The sequence below is a fragment of the Temnothorax nylanderi genome, unplaced genomic scaffold (genome assembly GCF_030848795.1).
Source record: "Temnothorax nylanderi isolate EJ_2023f unplaced genomic scaffold, tnyl_v1.0 TNYL_tig0306_pilon, whole genome shotgun sequence".
NCBI lineage: Eukaryota > Metazoa > Arthropoda > Insecta > Hymenoptera > Formicidae > Temnothorax > Temnothorax nylanderi.
This window is the reverse complement of record NW_027249368.1, coordinates 188,684-209,237: the sequence shown is the minus strand read 5'-3', so window position 1 is coordinate 209,237 and position 20,554 is coordinate 188,684. Positions and strand designations below refer to the sequence as shown.

The 20,554-nt window shown below is 32.0% G+C and overlaps 1 protein-coding gene and 1 long non-coding RNA gene across 2 annotated transcripts; both read left to right on the top strand.

The window, feature by feature from the left end:
• The first annotated feature begins 875 nt into the window (after window positions 1–875).
• On the top strand, window positions 876–11,500 carry LOC139780933 (cytochrome P450 4c21-like). Its single transcript, XM_071719681.1, has 9 exons — window positions 876–1,059; window positions 5,321–5,384; window positions 5,895–6,021; window positions 6,090–6,156; window positions 8,408–8,502; window positions 8,603–8,671; window positions 10,483–10,660; window positions 10,994–11,170; window positions 11,244–11,500. Exons 1-9 carry the CDS (start codon window positions 897–899, stop codon window positions 11,423–11,425), a joined length of 1,122 nt encoding a protein of 373 aa, XP_071575782.1. The 5' UTR covers window positions 876–896; the 3' UTR covers window positions 11,426–11,500.
• An 8,167-nt stretch (window positions 11,501–19,667) lies between these two features.
• On the top strand, window positions 19,668–20,182 carry LOC139780926 (uncharacterized). Its single transcript, XR_011720382.1, has 2 exons — window positions 19,668–19,732; window positions 19,880–20,182. It is a non-coding gene; the product is annotated as an uncharacterized lncRNA (long non-coding RNA).
• The last annotated feature ends 372 nt before the right edge of the window (window positions 20,183–20,554 follow it).

Sequence of the window (20,554 nt, the reverse complement as noted above, 5' to 3'; positions counted from 1 at the left end):
CCAACTTCAGGGTTTCATACCGCTTTTATAAGAGGATGCGTTCGGAAACGTCACCCGAGTGCACACGGGTATACTCCCTTCTCATTCTAACTCGCTGAGATAGAAAGAGAAGGGAGTATACTCGTGTGCACTCGGGTGACGTTTCCGAACGCTGCCGCTTTTATAAGAGGATGATGACTATATATATAGACATCACAGACGCGCGCTTTGCGCGCGGTATTCAACTTTAACATTATGCTATTACTATTACACTATCAGCTTCTTGATACACACAATTGTCAAAATATACGATGACAGCTGCTCATGAAGTAAGCGCAGCAAGAAAACCAATCGGCATCATGGAAAAGCGACAACAATAAACTTCGATAGATTCGAGTATCGACTTTACATGCCTTTTTTAGATATGGATTATAATTCTCTTATCGCAATCAGTCGCAATTTCACCATCGCACGACAGGGACTCGTCCCTCTGATATAATTACGGACAACGGAAATGTAGTGAAACCGTTTTCTATTTCTTGAAATAACACTCTAATATTTTTTAGATTCGGCGTATTTTGGAAACTATGTCCAACTAATTAATATTTGCGAGTCATACACGCTTGAAAAGGACCGAATTTTGCGGTTGAAACGTAGCGTCTTTTTAATAATAAAATTGCCAGTTTGGTCGAACAAAACTTTTGTGCTAATTGATAATTCTCTTATGTTATTTATAATTCCTAATATTATTTTACAATACTAACTATATTAACAACGACAATTTCTCGAACCATTTCCTTATATTAATATCTCTAATACTATAGTTTTTCTTTTAAATATTGTGATATTGTTCATTACATCGTTTTTAGTCTTTTATAATAATTATTTCAGCATCCATATGGCCTCGAATAAAGAAAATGACTGCTCCAACATTTAGTTCACACATGTTGCGAGGTTTTTTTGATATATTTGTTGAACAATCTGCAATATTTGCACATCAATTAGAAAAAGATGATCTAAGTGAAAACGAAGTTATCCTTCAACAACAAATATCACATTGTGCTTGGAGAATAGCATGTGGTGAGATTACATAATTTGATATATTTGTAAACTATTAACATATAACAATATCTCTTCAATAAAAGGTTACAAGATTTTTCATGTGTTAACAATATGTCAGTTTTTTTATCAATTGAGTAGGGAGACCGGAACTAGTCACACTTTTCAAATACTGATTTTAAAAAAAATGTTAGCAATATTTTATAATATCGTATACTACTTTATAATGTAGCTACATCCTTTAGGTGTAAGGAAAAAAATATTAGACTTGTATATATTTATACACAAAAAAGTTATTTAATTCTAAGCAAAACCGCGCAAATGTGACAACTTACCCCATACCTAGGGTTGGTTGTCACATGACTCTGGATTGATTGTCATGTATCTTTCATGTAGAGTTGTAGAGGAAACATACAACAAATATTTCTTGTTTTAATATTTTATTAAAGTTAATGCCAGTTTTTGGTAAATTTAACTTAATAATATATTGCAGCATGAATTAAACGAAAAATTAATAATTTTCATAAACTTTGTAATATAATTTTCATAAACTTAGAGTAAATGAAAGAATAATAATTCTCATAAACTTTGAGTAAATAGAAGAATAATAATTCTCATAAACTTTGAATCTCATCTCATTTGAGACAACTTACCCTGAACGGTCATTTTGAACAAAGAAGATTATATTTATAAACTATGTTGCAATGACGGTTAACTAAATACAGGAAAAATTATCTAAAACTATAATATTTCTTATGACCAAACAGAAATTACGACTAGTAATTCCAAAAACCAACGGAACAATAAAAATAGAGGCAAGAAAAATTTACTCACGACCTCCAGTTTTTAAAAAGTGCTCGTAAATATCATATGCGATGTTTTTGAAACGAGCTATTTCGTACACCCGACTAACACGATAGGAGCAACCTACACTATAAAAAAGAATGTTCCACTCAATCTATTAAGTGAGATATAAGCTTTGTGACAACTTACCCGTGTGACTTCTAGCCCCGGTCTCCCCTACTTGTAAATGGCTTCTTCAGCGGAAAAAGCAGCTCAGTGAGCGTTCAATAATTCTTTATCATGATTGGTTTCTACACTTGGAACCAGGAAAGAACCGAAGGTAAGAGCCAATCATATTAAAGAATTCCTGCGCTCACTAAGCTGCTTTTTCTGCTGAACGCAGCCAATACTATTAATTTAAAGTTAAAAGTAATTTACTATCGTAAGAATATATTTTAGTATACGAGGTGATTCAGAGTACCCGTGTTAGCCGTTTTTCTCAAAAATGTGACGTCACAGAATGTTAGAGAAAAAATTTTTTATTACTAATGGGCAAAGTAATCATTGATGGTGATGGTTCTGTTTTTCGGGACAAACCGGAAGTAGATGTAACTGAGATCAGGTTTGAAATTTCAAATAGAAACATGGGTAGAGTGGGGTATCGTTGGATAGAGTTGAAAAAGAAACAACTTTTACTAAAGTTCAATTATCGATTTCTTACACTCTTACAGGCTTCAAGAAGAACGTTCAATGTGTGAATGCTCATAATAATTTACAAGTGCACGAAACGTTTGTGTGCTAGTTTTCTGTTGACACTGACATCGCTCACATTGTCAACAGTTAGAGACATTATGTACGGTGCCAATAATTAGAAAAATTAGCGTGAAAATATTTGGAGCACTTACAAATTAATACAGACATTCAAATATTTAAACGTTTGGTAAAAATACACATTAGGTCAGCTAGCTTCGATAATCTTGACCTTGACATATGTTGTCAAAGACATAACCCTGAGTAACTTTTTCTTATAACTTAGTCGTCGCTCATTGTTTATTTAAAAGTTTGAAAAATGTAACAGTTTATGTCAGTGCTAAGGAAAGTAATTTGCTGATATATGTGTATAGACAGTACACGTCTAGGCGGGGGAGGGGCGACAGCCCCCCCGCAAGCAGGGGGGTAGGAGTGGACCTTGGTTTGCATAAAAAGTTGAAAACCCGAACCGTACAATAGCTGGTTGAAGTTCGGAACGTTTCTGGAGCGATTTCTTTAAAATAATTAGTTCCATTTCTCCTTTGGCACAGAGCAACTTCTAAGTGCCACACACAAAATATATAAGAGACCTATCCGATACACCCTGCGGAAGACACTCTTATATTCAAAAAACCTACCCTAAGACCACGTTAAATACTCTGCACTGAGAAAAAAATGTTGTTAATTTGACTAAACTCGTTTAGTTGTAGTGATTTGTTTAATGTAAATATTAATATATTTAAATCAAATATACGTGAGTAATATCAAGAAATATTTTATTTTATTTTATATAATATTTTTTGAATTAACAAATGTTAGCTTGACAGCCCGTGACCGCTGCATTTAGTTGAATCAAATAATATTTCTTTGAATCAACGATTTTTTTTTCTCAGTGTGGCTAAGCTGAAAATGATTGATTTAATGGGACAAATCATTTTCAAAGTACATGCTAAGTAGTAAAGCAAGGTCCACCCTGCCTACCGGCGGAGGGGGTGCGGAAGAGGGGGCCGAAGGCCCACCCTTTCACCACCCCCCGCGCGCGCGCGTGTGTGTGTGTGTGTGTGTGTGTGTGGTAGTTTTTAATTTGAAGATTAAATTACAGCATGTGTTCAATGTCTAGACACTTTATGCTGTATTAGACAGCAAGGTAGATTGTAATACCTTATAAAACTATTATTCCGTCCACAGTTTTACATATTAATTATATACAATTAAAACAATTTTCTTGCAAAGCAAACGAGTAATTTACTAATATGTGAGTATAGACAGTACACATGTAGGCGGGGGTGGGTGGGAGTGGACCTCGGTTCACGTGGAAAATTGGGTTTGGGTAAAGCAGAGAATACTTTGTATTTATGCTTTTTAAATTATAAAATTGTATATATATTTTTCAATATACTAACTATTCTCTGCTTTAACAAATTGTTTCTGTTACATTGCAGATATTAAGCATTTCCACACGAAGCAAGGAAAAAAGAAAAACGGGTTTTTAACTTTCCACGCGACCGAAGGTCCACCCCCATCCCCCCTGCTTGCGGGGGAGGGGCGGTAACCCCTCCCCCGCCTACACGTGTACTGTTTATGCACACATATCAGCAAATTACTTCCCGTAGCACTGACACAAACTTGCAAAATTCTCAAATTTTTTTTGTTTATAACTTTTAAATAAGCAATGAGCGACGACTAAAGTTATAAGAAGGAGTTATTCAGGGTCATGTCTTTGACAACATATGTCAAGGTCAAGATCATTGGAGCTGGCTGACCTAATGTGTATTTTTACCGAACGTTTTTCTCGAAACCTGTAAAAAATAACTGAATTAAGTTTTAATGAAAATTTCATTTTTTTCAAAGCTCTATCCAATTAACAATACCACATTCGACCTAAGTTCCTATCCAAAATTTCAAAACTAATCTCAGTTACACTTACTTCCAGTTTGTCTTAAAAAACAAAACCATCACCCAATGATTACTTTGGGTGCTCATTAAAAATAAATATTTATTTTCTAACTTCCTGTGACGTCACATTTTTAAGATAAACGGCTGACACAGGTGCTTTGAATTATCCGGTATAGAGATTTTTATAAGTTCTTATCTTTTATAAGATATTTTACTAATAAGATTTAAAATATATTTATTATATAATGTTATTTTTTAAGCAGCTGATAATTACTCTCACGTGCTTGATAATAAAATAATTTTTTTATCTTCAAAATTATATTATGTTTGTTTATTATACAGGAGGTTCTATTTAAAACAGTACGGTCGAATAACTCATAAAAGAGGGGGTTGACGAAAAAATGTATCAGATGAAAGTATGGTTTGAAAAGGGTCAATAGATAATTTTGTTAGATTTTAGGTTCGCCCCCCCCCCCCCTACTGAGTTATTCAACTGTACTGTTTTAAATGAGACTCCTTGTATGTGCTACTTAATAGAAATTTAAAAACATAGGTGTGTCAAATGCTCAAATTGTTATACTTTTAAACCACATTTAAAAAATGACAATGTAATTCTAAGGAACAGTACAATGTGATTGTTGTTCCACAGAACAATAGAGAAATAAAACATTTTCAAAAATTGCCAAAAGTACATTAAAGTATTAGCTTTAATATCTTTTTCAATATTTTGCCAAAATGATTTTTAGCAGAGTTTTAGCGGTTTAAAAGTTAGGCAATATAGTACAAAATTTATTGTTTAATTAATTGCACACTAATATTTGAAATAATATTTTTTTATGTTATTATTGTAAAGATTCTTTGATGGGTATCAAGTTGGAACCAAATAAAAACAACGAATGGTTAAAAGCACTCGACAGGTATACAAAATTTTTTTAATTCCAAATACTTACATTTGATGTAAATTATGTAACATCAATAAACATAAATCTATTTAAACACAATTTTTATATTTTCTTGAAAACTCACATTTGTGTGTATCAAAAAATTTTTGGTAAAATGGTCAATCTATTTAAAGTTAATTCTTGTTTTAAATAAATTAAATGATTTTCACTGAACTATGTCACTGAAAAAAAATTTTTGGTAAAAATTCGGTCCAATAGTTTTGAAGTTAAAAACGTTCAAACACACACCACCCGTAAGAATTTTATATATTAGTAGAGGAAAGTCTCCTATTATGAGATAGGGATCCTAATATGAGATGGCAAAATTTTTTCATGGTAGGATCAACAGATGGGGCCTATATAGGGCCTTTTAGCTTAACATATCTCATATTAGGATCCTGTCTCATAATAGGGGACTTTCCTCTATAGATATAAAATTTTATTCTACATATGTATAAAAATTTCGATCTCAAAACGATGTTTCAGGTTAAAAGATATTCTGTTATATAGAATAAGAAATATATTATTATCTTTTGATGTTATATACTATCACACTGCTTTGGGGCGCAAACAGAAAGAAAATACAAATTTGATGCATTCTCTTGTTGATAAGGTATACGATAAATATATTTGTTAACATCTAGAATTATTTTGTTCATTACGTAATCTATTATTATACAGATGATACAGCAGTGCACACATGAATTAAATAATTCGAATACAACCAAGGATGAAAATAATCAAACTCGTGAGTATTTCAACATTTTACATAAAACTTGATCTTTACCCATACAGAACAAAATATTTAATAGATATCTAATGGATATCTACATATCCATATCTATTATGGATATTTAATAGATATCTAATAAATGTAAAAATATCCATTTTCTCAAATAATCAGCAGGGATGTCCATTAGATATCCACACGTTATCCACATATCCATGTGCACAAAATGTCTATCAAAGATATCTATTATATATCCACGCGTTATCCACATATCCATGTCCACAAAATATCCCACACAGCACAAGATATTGCAACATCCATCAGATATCCTAGGGATCGCAATATGTCCAAATATTGATCACAATAACCGTAGGACATCCATAAGATCGCAATATGTCCAATGTGATATCGCAATATCCTGAGAATATCCCCAGGAAAAAGTGTGCTGTGTGGGATCTATCAAACATATCCATTAGACATCCACGTGTTATCTACATATCCATGTCCACAAACTATTTACACAGTTTAAAAAAGTTTATGTATTTTTGTTAAAGGTCCTTGTTAAAATTTTTGTGTTAAAAATGTAACATATTTATGTGTTAATTTAACTAATTTTGATTATGTTATCACATTTGATTTACTTAAATTACATATTTAAGTAAATCAAATGTTAAAATAACACATATAGATGTAATCGTAAGATTAACATAAAAATAATAGTTTTGTTAAAAAAATATTCTTTTCATTTATATTTAACATTATACAGATGTTTGTTGTACATAAAATTTTTGTTCACATATCATCAAACTTTTCTTTATTTTGTGCTAAATTATAGACATGATATATTTGTATCATAATTTGACATACTTACATTATGTTAAATTAACACAATGAGTGGACCGTTTGGGACATGTGATTTATGTTATATTTAACATTTCCAACTGTGTATCAAAGATATCCATCAGATATCCACGTGTTATCCACATATCCATGTCCATAAAATATCTATCAAAGATATTTATTAGATATCCACGTGTTATCCACATATCCATGTCTACTAAGTATTTACCACATATCTACCACAGATATTTACTAATTCGTAACGGCGCCGCTAAGCGGCGCATAATGGTAAGACTAACTCGTAAGTAAATGTCTGTTGGAAGCGAATATAAGCAGGTCCCCGGCGAAGCAAAATCGCGATATCCGCGGGTCTTCGGACTCCTCTTTTAAATCTAGAGAAATAATATTTTCGAGATGTTGATTCTCAACGTTTATGTGCTTTATGGGGTTCTATTTGTATATAATGAACATGAAAATAAAAAACATTGAATAAATATCCACGCAAATATCTAATCAATATCCACTAAACGTGCAATAGTTATTTATGTAAATATCCAGTGGATATTTAATGGATGTCCAGTGGATATCCCTATGGATATTCAATGGATATCTATTAGATCTCGTATTGCGGACATTTGGATATCTATTAGATATCTAATAGATATCTCGTAGATATCATGAATATACGTTAGGGATATTTAATAGATATCTATTAAATATTGTGTTCTGTGTGGATATGAAAATGCAACGTTTGCAAAATGGAAGAAAAATAAATTGTTTAAAGTTATAGTTTAAACAATATTAAAATACCACGTTTTATTATACACACTTCTAGGAAATTGTTTCTTTGTAAATTAACTTTCAATTTTTATATAAAGAGCATACAGTTTAATTGTAAGATTAAAGTGTACCAGCACAAGATTAACCCTCCAAGGCCACACCTTTCCTTTTTTAATACGCCCCGGCCACATTGGGGTGGTCGCCACCCAAAAACGGATTCAAAGTCTCATAATTCCAATTAATACACGTAAAAATTCATGAAACATCTTAAGGGTGTTGTTCAAAAATATGTATGGTGCAGAAATGTGCTTGATGAACAAAAATATTGCAATTTTTGATCGCGATGAGAAATATACACTGAGGTCACACCTGGGTGGTCCTACCCCTATAATAATTTTCAATGTTTACCAAACATTGAAAATATATCCGACATGGCTTAAAGCCTTTCTGCACGGATCTACGAGAGAGGAACCTAACTGGGGATCCTGGGTGGAGGGGACACTGATTATAAAGCTTATCTAAAAAATATCGCGCCTTGAATTTTTGTCGGAGTGGCCGCCAGCCGCCACCCAGTGTGGCCTTGAAGGCCCGGGTTATATACGTAATTGACAATTTAATTTATATACATACTTTTCGTTATATAATATAGATAGAACGTTTTTCGATATCCTGATGGAAGCATCCCGTACAGAAAATTTCACGCGAGAGGAGATTCACGATCATGTAGTAACAATGCTATTAACGGTATGTACAATATTTTATAATATTTATAAATAAATAAGTATTATATATATATATATATATATATATATATATATATAATAGATACGATTTCTGTACATAGGCCAGTGACACAATTAGTGTTACGATGAATTTTGTTGTCTTCATGTTGGCAAATTTCCCAAAAATACAAGTACGTATATGTTGTATATTCATTCCAAGACAGTTAAAGTTACTATAAGTTAAACGAACAAAGCGTTGTAGATAACTTAATTTAAAAATATAAAAGGCAATTATTTAATAATCAAAAGAACATATTTTCTTCTAACTCATCACTTATTACTTATTATTTGTTATAGGAAAGAGTGGGGTAACTGCGAACAAGGGGTAAACGCAAATAATACAATTATATTTATAGTATATTAGAGTAGTGCCCACTTTTCGTACTCGTATCACTGAGCGTATATCTGACTATCGCTGGGTGTGAGAAGTGGGAGAATATCGCTACTTTAATATAGAGGATATCGCTACTTTAATATAGAGGAAAAGGGTCAAATATGGAAGCCACTTAAGGATAAAGTCAAAAAAGTACATTAAAAATATCATATATTTATTTCAACTTAAGCGAATCTTAAACTACAATTAGCTTATTCTTGATAGTATTCATAAAAACTGTAAAAAATAATCGGATATAAGTAGTTTTATAATTTGGAAAAAAAGTAGCTTCAACTCTCATTACCCAGGGTAGGGGAACACGGGATAATTAAAACCATCACTAAATAAATCTGAAATACAGAAATATACTATTTCTTGCTATATTAGGGCACAAAACAATATACTTTTACCTATAATAACTGCAATTATTATAAGAACATGTAAAATTAAAAAAAAATCGCCATCTTAATGCTGACGACAAAATCGCGCACGTATTCTTTAGCTGAATCGCATCCAGAGAATTCAGCGTGAGCCCAATTGCCAGGATCTGCATCGGTACCATAATTCGTTTGATTTCCCTGTATCGGCACAAACGATGCAGGTATTTTCTTTATTATCATCGTTACTTTCATAAGAGCCATTTGACTATTATTACTCCAAACTGACTATTATTAATTTAAATAGGTTAATTAAAAAACGGGTGATTATTTCAAGGCAAACAGTTGTTCACATACATTACTAAAGTCTACTCTAATAATAAAATATAATGAATTAATTGCAGTATTTTTAATACTCATATTTCATCACCAAAGCTCGACAAAAATTACAAAAACAGAGCGCAAAAACCACTTCAAGTCTTTTCAGACGTAAAACGACAACTGAGCGGCGATATAGCGCATTAGTTGTCCCTCTTCTCGCGTCTTCCTAATCCAAGGCTAAATCAAACACGCTCAAACTCACTTGGATACACCTATCACTGCATGTCTCTCATTACCCCGTGCCCACCATTACCTCTACTACAATAGTAATTATTCGCGTTTACCCCGTATTCGCAGTTACCCCATTCTCCCTTACCATTTAGTATATCACTAGCTTTTGTTGTGATAAAGTGTGGCATTGTTTTGATTAAACCATTATATTATTATAGATTTGTTATGTTAACGTAATTTAGATTTGGTTCGTATAAATATTTACAAAAGTATCTAAGCTTGTAATAAGTTAATTAACGTTAATAGCCTTATACAAAACATACATTTAAAAATTTTTTGTGTGTGCAATATAATTGTGGAAATATTTAGATTGACATATATGTAGGCTGTTTTTCCGAAAACACCCATGCATCTAATGCCGATTAGGTCAAAGTTCTTAAATAAGTTTCTTTTACATAAAAAAGAATTATCTAAAATTTTACTAGAATTACACAATTATCTAAATTAACACATATTAATAACAAAGCTTCTATTATGATTGGAATAAAATTAAATTTTAATTGCAACTAATTGCAACTAAAATTCTATTAAGTATTATTTTACATTTATATGAATAAATACTTCACTTAACATCATAAAGGAAAAAGTACACGAAGAATTATTGGACATTTATGGTACGGAAACTATAAAATCTGCACCAATTACATATGACGATTTACAACATATGCATTATTTGGATCGAGTTATCAAGGAAACGATGAGAATTTTCCCTCCTGGCCCTCTAATTGCACGACAAGTAACAGAAGATTTAAAAATAGGTTCGTTTACTTTTTATAAACAAGTAGATATATAATTATTAATTCTTATTAGAATTACTTCTCTTCATAAATAGAACAAAAATTGAGAGATGTAGATATAAAAAGTATTTAATATCAATATTTTAAATTTACAAAAAAATAGCATTATTCTTTGTAAGATTTAATAAAGAATAATAAAACAAAATTATTTTAATTTCCTGTATGCAATATCACTTTGTCAGTTGTATGTATGTACATATCAATTTTATAATAAATTTTGAGTTGTATTATTTAATGTTGTTATGTTTTATTATGTTGTAATAATATTTCGGTGATAAAAAGTACACATTTTAGGAGAAGTTACCTTACCAAGGGGCACAAATATTATCATAGGAATTCTTAAGATGCACCGAGACGAAAAATATTGGCCGAATCCATTAACATTTGACCCGGACAGATTTCTTCCAGAAAATATAAAAAGTCAATCGAATTATTACATGCCTTTTAGTAGCGGACCAAGGAGTTGCATAGGTATGTAGACATAAATATATTACAAAGTATCATGTCAAAATTGATTTACATATATGTAATTACAAATTTGCAGGTATGAAATTCGGAATGATGTGCATGAAAGTTATCTCAGCAACGTTGGTACGAACATTCGTATTCAAAGTAAATAAAAGCGTTAAGATAGATGAAATAAAATTGAAGTTTAACTCGCTATTATCTACTAAGAAGCCTTTGAAAGTCAAAATTGAGAAACGGTATAATGGTCCAATAAAATAATGTAAATATATATTAAATATAAAGAGATTATACTCGTATATTATTCTGCATATATTATGTTGTTGCATATATTAGGTTGGCTTTAGTTTAATATTCTTACTTTGTAACATTGTAAGAAGTAGAATGTAACAATAAAATGTTTTGAAGTAAATCTATCCAAAAATTTTTTATTAATTTCACAGGCCCACAAAAAAAGAAACGTTGTTTGCGTCTTGGACTAGACCATGGTATTCCCATGTATTTTCGCCTACTGAAACCGAATATGACCTCAATTTTGCCCCTACACGTCAGGATTTTTTTCTACAGCCAAAAACAGGGTGTTTTATAAAGGCAAAATACCTTGTCTCTGGCTGTAGAAAAAAATCCTGACGTGTAGAGGCAAAACTGAGGTCATATTCGGTTTCAGCAGGCGAAAATACGTGGGAATACCATGGTCTAGTCCATGGCGCAGACAACTTTTCTTTTTTTGTTGGCCTGTGTTTTTAGTGCGTTTAATTCTTAGAAAAACAATTAATTTGGTATTTCAACTCATGACTGTAGTTCACTGAAAGACTTTGTCATTATTCTCAACATGAATTTTAGTAATTTAACGCTAACCGTTATTACACGCATACATGTAATATTACGAAAACGTATTTCTATTTAACAAATTTTGAGATTAAAGTTGTACAATACATATAAATATCATAACATTTGTAAATGGAACACGCCAATTATTTACCCTTTAAGTTGCATATTTTGCTTTCATAAATAGTTATTTTATTGTTTGTATTTTACATATATTTAGATAGGATGATTAATAAATGTCGGTACATTTACTGACTTCATTTATATTGGATTTTATTTTTAAGTATGGGATTCCATTTTCGCGCATTACTTGGAACGATAAAAATTGTCATAACTTTTATTGATTGTGACTTGTAATTTTAATTTTTAACCACACTTTTGACCGTTAAAATAATTGACTTTTATACATTGAAACCTGTCGGTCGCTGGTGGTGAAACTGAAAAACGGCCAACTTAAACAGGTGGCCAACTTATGGAATATTGTATAACTCTTAAATTCTCTCTTCAAAGTTCTTTTCAACTTTTCCTCATGGTACTTGTTCGATATCGGTCTCGTGGTCGTATTTAGCCTTAGATGGAGTTTCACCCGCTTAGAGCTGCACTCTCAAGCAACCCGACTCTAAGCAGAAATTTTCCCAAGACGCGTACCGGTCGCTACGGGCTTGACATCCTCTGCGGGTAAGTGGCCCTATTCAAGATGGACTTGAACGCGGTGCGACACCTCGGGATAAGCGGACCCTCCCTTATGGAAATGTGCCCTTCATTGCCATTAAAAAATGCCATTGAATTCCCATTGTTCCAGACGCAATGGAAATGAAGGCATTTTTGCCAAAGATAAAAAGTTCCACACAAAATCCCATTGGTATTGCCACTGATTTTGCCGTTGGTATTGCCATTGGCAAGCTCCCCCTTTTCTCAGGAGAAAAATCGTATTGCAGAATTAAAGTTTATTTATACATAATTATACATTAGTTTAAGGGGGAAATCCCTTTCGAGGGCTACAAACAAGGCTATTTTTCTCGATTTTTTTTCGGAAACTATGCGGCCGATTTATTCTACATTTTACACACATATATTAACACACACTGAGAAAAAGGATTTGCTGTATTAGCAAATATTTGTCATTATAGTGACAACAAACATTTTGATTTGCTGCGGGTAGCGAACTTTTTGCTATTGCAACAAAAAGTTTGCTACCCGCAGCAAATCAAAATGTTTGCTGTCACTAATTTCTCTCAGTGCATATTTTATGTAGTTTTCAGAATTTTTACAAGTAGAAATAATAAGAGTTACGGAAGTTATACAAATATTTGCGCGACGTGTTCGAACGCGCAAGGTCCCACGGTTCCCATGAAATCTGGACACTCGATTAGTAATCTGAAATTAAAAAATGAAACAGATTCTTAATCTACACATGTTCAGTTATCGTTGGAACTAAAATTATTAAAATCGAACTATTTCTTCAATTTCTTTAAGGCATGTAAATTTTTTTTTTAAATCGAAAAAAAAATCGACAGTTTTACATTAAAAATAAAAGGATAAAGTTAATGTATTTTAATTTCGCTAATTCCAACGATAGAGAGACATCTTACAAAAATGTACCCACAGAGCAAAGCCGATCGGCTCATTAGTTTGTCTGAAATCGTGGAAACCAGTTTGAAAAATCCCATTTCGAGAAAAACGCGTTTAAAGTTTCGAGTATAACAATTCAGTTATATTTTTCTAGTACTCACGTAAGTTTCAGCCTTATCAACAATTCCAGGCCAAAATAAAAAGTCTTCTTTGACCTATGCGGTCATAAACAAAATCTAATAATCTTGCAGCGTCGATATTTGCCCCAACTTTCGGCGTCGGCGAGGTATAAGTCGGACTGCGGGTCCTCATCAGTTGACCATAAATGCTTAGGTGTAGCATTTATGGCATTTTTCATGCTTTCCACACTGTCATAATGTTTTTTAACTTCCACACAGTCCACAATACTTTCTAACTGCTAGTCCATAATAATTTAAAAGCATAATGTATTAATTAAAATCATTGTTTTAGCGCTCCCCTCTTGAATTTTTCTTTTTTTTCAATATTGAAAACTTTTCCAGAGCCTTTTATACTTGCCTAACGTTCGTAGGACTATATTACAGTCATTATATGACGAAACTTTGAAAGGCATTAAACAATCTGATTTTGACCTGCGCGCCGCTTCGAATAATAGGCTAGTAACTTCCGTAATTTTTCGAATTTCTTTGTACAACTTTAGGCATAAATTAAACTATAAAATAAACTTTGTGCAATAAAACTTAAAAAAAAGGAAAAAAATAATTTATTTTTACATATAAGGATAGCTATATAGAGTTACGATCCAGATCAATGCATAAGTAAAAGCAAAATATTCTAATGAACGAAATTAGGCTTATTGATATCCTACTACATTATTTTACTATGTTTGTAGTGTTTGTACACATTTAATCAAAACAAAATAACTTTGGTTAGCACATATAATTTTGCACTCCTAGATTTGCATTTTGCCCCACTGTGCGTCATAATGTTTTCTGGATTGGATCTTGTTATGTATATGCAAAAGATACTTCAAAGAGAAAATTAAGCACTCGCTATTAATATTTAGGCTTACAATTAGTCCATTCAAGATCATACTGTCAATCTAAAGTCATGTTTCATTATTAATCGTTGCAAAACCACAATATACTTTTTTATTTCAAAATGACAGTGTGGCGATTGCATCGTCACATATCCAAATCCAACCGTCTAGATTATACAAGAAACGTACAAATATATGAAAAATAAAGACGGGTATATTAGCGGGAAAAACATAAAAACCGATAAAATAAGAAACGCAAGACGCGAATAATAAACTTGAGGTATAAATAATAGACAATTGCAATTAAAGCGCTAATTTTGTTCTAAATTGATCTAAACTTTTCGAGAGACTTCTCGAAGGGCACGGTGTCCGAAGAGAAAAGATTCTATTCCGTGCAGCCGGTGCGAAAAACGAGGATTCGTCCGTCAGACTCGCTCGCGTACATACATGTATCTTATTGCGCTTAACTAATTGTAAGACTTAAGGTCAATCCAAACAAACCTGCATAGGTGCATAAGCATATGCATAAAGTGATGGATTGGTCTATTTCCTTATGCACATATATATGGATCAATCAATTTTCTTATGCTTATGTTTATGCGCTATGCAAGTTTGTCTGGATTGACCTTTAGGCCCACTGTCCACGGAGGCGTCGCTGCATAGACGCGTATTAGATATTCTACACTTCCATGCAGCGACCAATGTAAAGCAATTAATGGACATCTGTCAACTGCAGCGCCGCGTTTTCGTCGCTGCATGCTTTCGTCATGAAGCCCGGCGTACGGCATTGTCGGTCGCCGAGCGTACAACGCGCGACGCATATGTTCTCGGTGGCTAAAGCGCCGAATTTCAAAATATTTTATGTGAAGTTTAATCGAATTCTTACCACAGTTCAACTGTGGCTGCGTTCTAATATTCACTGTCAATACTGAAAATCTGTAGTTTACGTTATGTATATCATTGAGTACTGACAGTGCATATTGGTTTATTCTTGAATTAATGGTCCTACCATTTCCATTGCACTAAATTTTGATAGTTATTTTTACTCATTCTGTAAAATGTTTGAAATACATGATCATCTTCAGCTAATTCCCTCGCAGCGACAAACAGTCTGCAATTAATATTTTTTTCAATGTATGAATGTAGCTGGTATCTTTTTCTATTTCTACGCCGTTGAATGAAATAATTGTATAAAACAATCACGCCTTTATCATCGCTCGACATCTTTTCGAATAAACCGAAATGAATTTTTTTACCCATATTATACGCTTCGAGTACGCTTCGAGTAGGGAAGAAGGAGGCACTTTAGGACAGAGGCAGTTTAGGACATCTCGAAAAAAGAACCAATTTGTCACTTTTTTTCATGTTAAACGCATTTTTCGGTTGCATCAACCGGTCAATAGGTAAACTTCACATAAGAGCTTCCGCGCTGTTAACTGTCAAACTAATCTACAAGCTGTTAGTGATTTTCGCTGGCTGTTGTAACTATTTTGGCTCGCAAATGTAAGTATTTTTATATCAAACTGTTGCTCAAAAGAAAATTCACTTGTATGTTCTGGTTATGATTGTTTTGCGTTGTAATGAACGAAATACAACAACATAATAAAAGAGTTGGTGTGAAATATTACGTTTTCTTTTTTCAAGTTAGGATTGGGACAGTATTGGACAAAGAGAGATTTGAGAGAAAGAGAGAGAAATTTGAAAGAGAAACTTGCGAGACTAATTCTTGCCTTAATTAAGGTTCCAATAGGTGGACACTTATGTTTATTTGATTGCCTACTACAAATTACCTACTGTATTGTTAAAGAAAACAATATATTATTAATTTTTAATATATTTTTTTAATACATTAAAAATATATTAAAAGAGGTTTGTAAGATGTTGCCTAACAAGAGATTTATTACTTTTAATAAATAAAATAAAAAGACGAGAATTATCTCGGTTTTTTTATTATCAGTCCTAAACTACCCCAGCAGCGTCCTAAACTCCCCTCCAGGGAGGCAGATTAGAACGGAAAGAACATTTTTTTTTAAAGGTAGAAACAACGCACTACTCTCAAATGTGTTTGTTTTATCATACGTTTATATTGAGCATTAAGGTGATGCTGGAGCCGTCTGTTTTACCGGCATTTTTTTGTCGGCACGTAGCGTCGTATTAATTTGACAGAATTAAAAATCCTTCTCCAGAATTGCAGTACATACATTAATGATTCAGGGGAACTCCGATTTTATATAGAAAACAAGAAAAAATTACGGAAGTACAGATTTCCTTATCTACTTTTATCCCAATATGGCGTCTCGAGTTGCGGCGAGCTGTCAGCTCGTCACAAGATGTATTTCATATAAGAGATATACCATTGGTACGAACGCGAAAACAAGTTCCCCTGAATTGTACAACAATAAAAACATCGATAAACCCCCCAAATCAAGATTTGGAAGCGTAATATAAAAGTATAATTTCGATGTGTATCGTGCGTATGTGTGCGTGCAATGTAGCGTGCTACTCTGGGAAAAATTTTGGCCGTTATTTTTATAGTTAAGCACCTTTGCATTTTGGTTAGTGTCCCTTAAGTGAAAATTATCTTTGCGTAACTGAATATCGACAGAACTAATTGAAAGAATTGACTAGTATAACTTCAACATCTTTGAAATAGATAGAATAGCTAATTATGATTTTCAGTTACGCGGGGTCAAATAGAAATATCGCTTAAGAGAGGACTGTGACGTCACGGATAAGGACGGTTGTCTCTCTAAATCTTAATTACATTTTTGCAAATGTCAGTTGTCGGTGGAAAGTTGAGTTAATCATCTTACAAATACGATTACCTTAACTCATGTTCATAACCCACTCGGCATGTTATGTTGCTGAAATATTGAAATATTCGGAAATGGTGCAGAAATATTTCGTTAACATTTCATTTGTAACTATGCATCTGAAATATTTCAGAAATGTACCTGCATTATGTTTTTTATAATATTGCATTAACAATATTTCTGAAATCTTTCAGAAAGTTGTTTACAATATTTGTAAGTTTCTGTAATATTGCAAAAAAATGTAGCAGATGCAATATTTCAGAAATATTTCTGAAACATTATAAAAGTAATATTACGTTTGCATTGCACGAATAATATTTCTGTAACATATCAAACGCAACATTGCATTTAAAATATTTCTGAAAAATTTCTGAAAGATTGCGTAGGTAATGAAAAATTAAATTGCAGGCAGTGAATTTCTACAATATTGCAGAAGAAATATTGCAGATGTAATGGTTCAGAAACATTTCTCTAATAAATGATAAACTATTATTACGTTTACATTGCACGCGTTATATTTTTGAATGTTTCACATACAACAGTGCATTTGTAATATTTCCGAAAAGTTGCTGACAGACTTTAGAACTTATAAAAAATTAAATTTATTATTATATAATTATTGCATTTTTATTGCATTTTGTTTCTTTTATTAAGAATTTTCTGATATTCCAAATTTTGTCATATGGCATTTTTAATATAAAATATAAAATATTTAATAATATTTAATATAAAATAATATTCGACGCTGACTGGCAAAAAAGATTTATTCGTATATCTGTATTGTTAATATTGTTATGCGATAGCTTTTTATGCTCACCAAAATAAGCAAGTATAAGAAAGAAAGAAGCGTCAGAGTCAGAGGATCACCACTACCCTGTTCGATCATCGATGTCAAGCAACAAGGCGCCGGTATACTACTTGGATGGGTGACCGGCTGAGAGAGCGGATTTCTTCGGACAAATGCGCGGCGGCTATACGCACATGGCTTAATATATTTTTTTTGTTCCGGTAACAAAATATTTCATTTTTCACATATCAAAATATTTCAGTTTTTGCGTCAGTAACAAAATTTTGTTTGCTAATACAAAACATTTTTCTCAGTGTAAAATGTATTTGAAATATCTCTGAAGTGTTTCTGCAATATTTCGTAGATATATTTCAGAAATATTTCAGAAATATTGCCGAAATCTTTCAGCAAAGTTGCATTTGAAATAATTGTGCCGATTGAAACATTGCAGAAATGTTGCAGAAACGGTCGTGAAATATTTCTGAAATATTGATGAAAGGTGTAATATTTCAAATGGAATTTTGCAGAAATGTTTCTGAAATATTACATGCCGAGTGGGAACCTACATAACTTGGTTAACGAAATTAAAATTAACATTATTTGTATAATCCAAATTTGTGGATGTAAAATTTAAAAATTAGGAGAGTGAAATTGAATTGTGGTTGTTAATGTGTTTTATGGACAAGTTTGAGTTACAACTCTGTTTTCAACTTGACTATTCAAAAATCAGTGATCCGTTATCTAAAATAGATATGTCGGTAATCTGAAATCAGGAATTGATAATTCAGGAATAGGTATGTTTAATCAGAAAACTCCTTACGGATTCCGTAACCGTTATTTCAGTTTAAACATACCTATTTATGAATTATGCTTAAAGGTGCCATTTCATGAGACGCTGAAAAGCAGCGTCGAGCATTATCACGTGACGTCATATTGATGCTAGCGTCAAAATTGGTCAAAGAGAAGAAGTTGGATTCTTTCAACTTCAAGCGTCAAGCAGTGAAAAAGCAACGTCAAAACAATCGTTGAGTATAAAAATACGAATATGGAAGAGGTAAGTAAAAAGTAGTTTTTATTACAATTTATAATAAAAAAATATATTTTAATTACGAAAAATTAACAATACGGAATGTAGAAAACTTGTTTAAAAGTATAATTTTTAGGTTATGTTGTAGTAATAAAGTTTTTACATATTTTTTATGTTTGTATGTTTTTCTATGACGATTTTTATGTTTGTATGTTTTTCTAGGACGACTGTAGAATTGTGCACACCTGTGGGGTATGCGAAGAAATTTGTGACGGTGATGATTTCAAAAACCATCCTTGTTTAGAAGACTACAACAAATATTTTATAGATGAAAATACTTTGTATTTTTATCCAGTTTTAGGTAAATTGGCTTCTTTCATTGCATTTTAAAAAAGAGGAAATTATTTTCGTATTTTAATCTAATATGTACATATATATATATATAGATGATATGGTGTTACAATTGTTCGACGCAGCCAAATAAATAATTAAGAAAAAATAGTAGCAGAACCGTTTCAACAAGGTAAACTAATTCCAAGGAAATGTAAAGGTTATTGCAATATTAAAAACAAAAAGATTCAATTACTGGGTTTCAACCATATCATTTTTTTTACGAATTCATGTCGTTTACTTCATCAGGAAGGGATCTAACTGAGTTGTCCCTTGACAGGTATCTTATTATATTTATTACTTAGCGATTGATCTGGAAAAGAAAATGGTGAAGGAAAAAAAAAGAGATTTGATTGCTCAATCAAAATTTGAAAAATAGGGAAATGGGTTATTAAATTGATCTTCTATCTGTTGTGGTGATTAATCTTTTATCTTTGTTGAAGTTTTTGGATGATGCTTTTAAATATTTAAGAATGCTCTGTATTTCTTGAATAAATGTGTTAGACAAACTAATGTTTATAATTCTATTGATTTTGCTTGTGAATCTTGTAAGAAAGTATAAATAAAGCAAGCGTAAAGAAGGTGATAAGTGTTTGCATGTTCTGTTTGTTCTCTAGGCTATTTTTAAATCTATCTATTTTGGATTCTTTAGATTTGGTATCTTCTAATTATTTTATCTGTTATTATACAACCATTTTATTAAAGTGTGTATATTCAACTCTTTCAGTTTGCTTTGATTATTCAAGTATTTTTATATGTAAATTATTTTAGGGACAACATCAAGAAAAAGAACACCTATATCAAGATTAAATTTTGATGAGGAGGAAAGTTTAATACTTGAGGTACAGAACAGACCTCCTTTATGGAATTATACCTTACCTCTAAAAGACCGAAGTATGCAAATTAAAAAACAATTATGGGAAGAAGTTGCACAATTTTTTAATGGTAAGAATAA

Excerpts from the sequence above, each read along its gene's own strand:
- LOC139780933 (XM_071719681.1), top strand. The coding sequence starts at position 897 with ATGACTGCTCCAACATTTAGTTCACACATGTTGCGAGGTTTTTTTGAT. Across the intron at positions 8,503-8,602 it reads TAGTAACAATGCTATTAACG|GCCAGTGACACAATTAGTGT; the intron begins GTATGTACAATA and ends TTCTGTACATAG. Across the intron at positions 10,661-10,993 it reads AACAGAAGATTTAAAAATAG|GAGAAGTTACCTTACCAAGG; the intron begins GTTCGTTTACTT and ends TACACATTTTAG.